The sequence below is a fragment of the Nicotiana sylvestris genome, chromosome 8, assembly GCF_000393655.2.
Source record: "Nicotiana sylvestris chromosome 8, ASM39365v2, whole genome shotgun sequence".
NCBI classification, from domain to species: Eukaryota; Viridiplantae; Streptophyta; class Magnoliopsida; order Solanales; family Solanaceae; genus Nicotiana; species Nicotiana sylvestris.
In genome coordinates this window covers 65241317-65245689 of record NC_091064.1, presented here as the reverse complement: position 1 = coordinate 65245689, position 4373 = coordinate 65241317, and the positions used below count along the sequence as shown (strand labels likewise).

At 45.7% G+C, this 4373-nt stretch overlaps 1 protein-coding gene across 1 annotated transcript; it reads right to left on the bottom strand.

The window, feature by feature from the left end:
- Positions 1-1585: 1585 nt before the first annotated feature.
- Positions 1586-3722, bottom strand: LOC138875141 (uncharacterized mitochondrial protein AtMg00860-like). Its single transcript, XM_070153963.1, has 2 exons — positions 3549-3722; positions 1586-1912 (listed from the first exon to the last, which is right to left on the bottom strand). Exons 1-2 carry the CDS (start codon positions 3720-3722, stop codon positions 1586-1588), a joined length of 501 nt encoding a protein of 166 aa, XP_070010064.1.
- Between the last annotated feature and the right edge of the window lie 651 nt (positions 3723-4373).

The following is a 4373-nucleotide window of genomic DNA, read 5'->3' as shown; positions in this document are numbered from 1 at the left end:
ACCATGTAAGCAACATCACTGACCTTCCTTTTGGCATAACACTTCTGTCTAGACTGCGCCGTGCAAAACCGCTCCTGAATCAGTTTAACCTTGTCCAAAGTATCCTGAACCAAGTTAGTACCCAATAGCCTAGTCTCGCTTCGCTCAAACAAACCCACCAGAGATCTACACCGCCTCCCATACAAAGCTTCATACGGAGCCATTTGAATGCTCAACTGATAGTTGTTGTTGTAAGAAAACTCTACGAGTGGCTGAAACTGGTCCCATGAACCCCCAAAAGCAATGACACAAGCGAATAACATGTCCTCCAATATCAAAATAGTGCGCTCGGGCTATCCATCCGTCTGAGGGTGAAATGCTGTACTCAACTCAACCTGAGTGCCTCTCGCTGCACGGCTCTCCAAAACTACAATGCAAATTGCGTGCCTCTATCTGAAATGATGGAAACTAGCACACCGTGAAGGCGAACAATCTCTTGGATATAAATCTTAGCCAACCGATCTGAAGAATAAGTAGTACCAACTGGAATGAAGTGTGCGGACTTGGTCAGCTAATCTATAATAACCCAAATAGCATCGAACTTCCTCGAAGTCTGTGGGAGCCCAATTACTAAATCCATGGTGATCCGCTCCCACTTCTTCCCTGGAATCTCTATCCTCTGAAGCAACCCATTTAGTCTCTAATTCTCATACTTTACCTGCTGATAGTTAAGACACCAAGCTAGAAATCCCACAATATCATTCTGTATTCTACTCCATCAATAGTGCTATCTCAAGTCCTGGTTCATCTTCGCGGCACCCGGATAGATGGAATATCACGAGCTATGGGCCTCCTCCAGAGTCAACTCCCATAGCCCATCTACATTGGGCACACATATTCGGCCCTGCATCCTCAACACCCCATCATCTCCAATAGCCACATCTCTGGAATCACTATGCTAAACCTTGTGTTTGAGGACAAGTAAATGAGGTTCATCATAGTGGCGCTCTCTGAATACGATCAAATAAGGAAGTTCGAGAAATTATACAGGTTAGAACCCAACTGAGCTCTGAAATATCTAATCTCACGAACTGGTTGGTCAAGGCCTGAACATCAACTGCAAGAGGTCTCTCACCAACAAGAATGAATGCAAGGCTACCCATACTCACTGCCTTTCTACTCAAGGCATCGTCTACCACATTGGCCTTCCCCGGATGATACAAAATAGTGATATCATAGTCCTTTAGCAGCTCCAACCATCTCCGCTGCCTCAAATTGAGATCGTTCTATTTGAAAAAGTGCTGGAGGCTCCGATGATCTGTAAATACCTCACAAGACACACCACAGAGATAGTGCCTCCAAATCTTCAACGCATGAACAATGTTTGTCAACTCCAAATCATGAACATGGTAGTTTATTCATGAGGCTTCAACTGGTATGAAGCATGAGCAATCACTCTATCCTACTGCATCAAAACACACCCAATACCGATCCGAGAAGCATCACAATATAGTATATAAGAACCATAAGCTGAAGGTAGAACCAAAATTGTAGCTGTGGTCAAGGCAGTCTTGAGCTTCTGAAAGCTCTCGTCACACTCATCTGACTACTTGAAAGGAGCACCCTTTTGGGTCAATTTGGTCAAAGGCAATGCAATAGACGATAAACCTTGTACGAAGCGACAGTAATAACTAGCCAAACCAAGAAAGCTCCGAATCTCCATAGAAGGGAACGGTCTGGGCCAATTGTGAACCGCCTCTATCTTCTTCTGATCCACCTGAATACCCTCACCGGATATCACGTGCCATAAGAATGCCACTGAACTGAGCCAAAACTCACACCTGGATAACTTGGCATAAAGTTTCTCCTCCCTCAACTGCTGCAACACAACCCTCAAATGCTGGGCATGCTCCTCCAAGCTATGAGAGTACACCTGGATATCATCAATGAACATAATAACAAATGAGTCGATATAAGGCTAAAATACACTGTTCATCAGATGCCTGAACGCTGCTGGGGCATTGGTCATCCCAAAACACATCACAAAAAACTCATAATGACCATAACGGGTCCTGAATGCTGTCTTAAGAATATCCGAGTCCCAAATTTTTAACTGGTGATACCCAGACCTTAAATTAATTTTGGAGAACACCCCCGCTCCCTGAAGCTAGCCAAATAGATCATCAATATGTAGTAAGGGATACTTCTTCTTGATTGTGGCTTTGTTCAACTGCCTATAACAATGCACATTCTCATAGTACTATCCTTCTTCTTAACAAAGAGAACTGGTGCACCCCAAGGTGACATACTAGGCCTAATAAACCCCTTATCAAGGAGTTCCTAAAGCTGCTCCTTCAACTCCTTCAACTCCGTCGGTACCATACGGTACAAAGGAATAGAAATTGGTTGAGTTCCCAACACCAAGTCAATACCAAAATCAATGTCCCTATCGGGAAGCATGCCTGATAGGTCTGCAGGAAGCACATCCGGGAAATTTTGCACCACCGAAAAAAAAATCAATAGTAGGCATCTCAGCACCAACATCACTCATATAAGGCAAATAAGATAAACAACCCTTCCCAACCATCCGTTGGGCCTTCAAGTATGAAATCACTCGATTGGGAACATAGTCTAGAGAACCTCGCTATTCATTCCGTGTAAACCTTGGCATTACCAATGTCATAGTCTTAGCGTGACAATCCAGAACAACATAACATCGAGACAACTAGTCCATACCCAAGATCACATCGAAATCAACCATACTAAGCAACAAGAGATCACCTCTAGTTTCCAATCCTCCAACCGTCACTACACATGATCGATATACACGATCCATAATAATTGTATCCGCCCACCGACATAGATACATGAACAGATGAAACTAGGGACTCAAGGGGCATATCCAAATAATGAGCAAAATATGATGACACATACGAATAAGTGGAACTAGGGTCAAATAATATAGAGGCATCCCTATGAAAAACTGCGACAATACCTGTGATTACTGGATCTGAAGCAATGGCATCTGGTCTGGCAGGAAAAGCATAAAATCGGACCTGACCGCCACCTGATTGTCCTCCCACTCTAGGGTGACCTCTAGTTGACTAGGCCCCACCCCGAGCTGGCGGAGTGCTTGGTGTAGCAACTGGTGCAGAAGTCGTAGCCAGACTCCTCTATTGCGCTAGACCTCCATGACGACGAGGAAACTGCCTCCACACATGCCCAAACTCCCCGCACTCAAAACAACTCCTTGGTGCTGGTGATGAGGAATGAAGGGAGCTCAGAGCACGGGGATAACTGGTAGAAGGACCTGGCATAGATGAGTCTTGAACTGATGGAGCACATGACAAACTTTGTGCTGGAAGGGCACTAAGAGATGAGTGACCCTACTGAGAACTGTGTGAACCACAACCAAATGATACACCACGGTGAACTGGCCGAGCCGTCTAAGCATGTCTATAAGGATGACCCCTACCATGGTAAAAGTGACCTCCAGAAGGATTACCACTAAAACCACCTGATCCATAAGGCCTCTTGGCTTCCCACTTAACCCGCTCCTAGTTGGGGACCATCTCTATCTGCCGAGCAATATTGACAACCTCATCAAAATTAGCACCAGATACCATCTCCCTAGTCATATGCAACCACAACTGATATGTAAGGCCATCAATGAACCTCTTGATCCTCTCCTTATCAGTGGGAACCATCCAAATCGCATGATGGGCCAACTCAAAAAACCTCATCTCGTACTGCGTCACGGATATGTCATCCTGACAAAGCTACTCAAACTGCATACACAGCTCCTCTCTGTAAGACTGAGGCACGAACATCTCCAAGAAGAGAACAGAGAACTCCTGCCATGTAAGTGGTGCTGCACTGACTGGCCTACTCCTCTCATAAGCCTCCCACCAACTGAAGGAAGCCCTAGAGAACTGAAAAGTAGTGAACGAGACCCCACTGGTCTATAGAATACCTATTGTATGGAGAATACTCTGACACTTGTCCAAGAAGCCTTGGACATCCTCTACCTTTGTACCACTAAAAGATGGAGGCTAGAGTCTCCCAAACCTTTCCATTCTCCCTTGCTCATCATCAGACATAATAGGAACCACATGGGCCTGAACAACTACAACCAGCTGGGCTGGTAGGCCCCTAGTGTCTGGAGTCCCTACATTATCTGCTCTAGTGTGCAGGTAGTGGGAGTCTGAGCACCTCCCCCGTCCTGAGAAGTGGCTACTTCATCCAGAACAGAGACCTCTTGAGCAAGACTGGAGCATACAGTCAGAATCTGAGCTAAGGCCTCCTGAAGACCTGGAATCACGATGAGCACCACTGGTGCCTCAGTTGGCCCCGCTGGCTCATCCACAACTAGAACCTGCTCCTGAACTAGGGCA

What these genes read in the sequence shown, in the direction of transcription:
- LOC138875141 (XM_070153963.1), bottom strand. Translation starts at nt 3,722, where the DNA reads ATGAGGTTTTTTGAGTTGGCCCATCATGCGATTTGGATGGTTCCCACT. An exon ending in TTGCTCGGCAGATAGAGATG is followed by an intron (nt 1,913 to 3,548) that starts GTCCCCAACTAG and finishes GATGATATCCAG; the next exon opens with GTGTACTCTCATAGCTTGGA.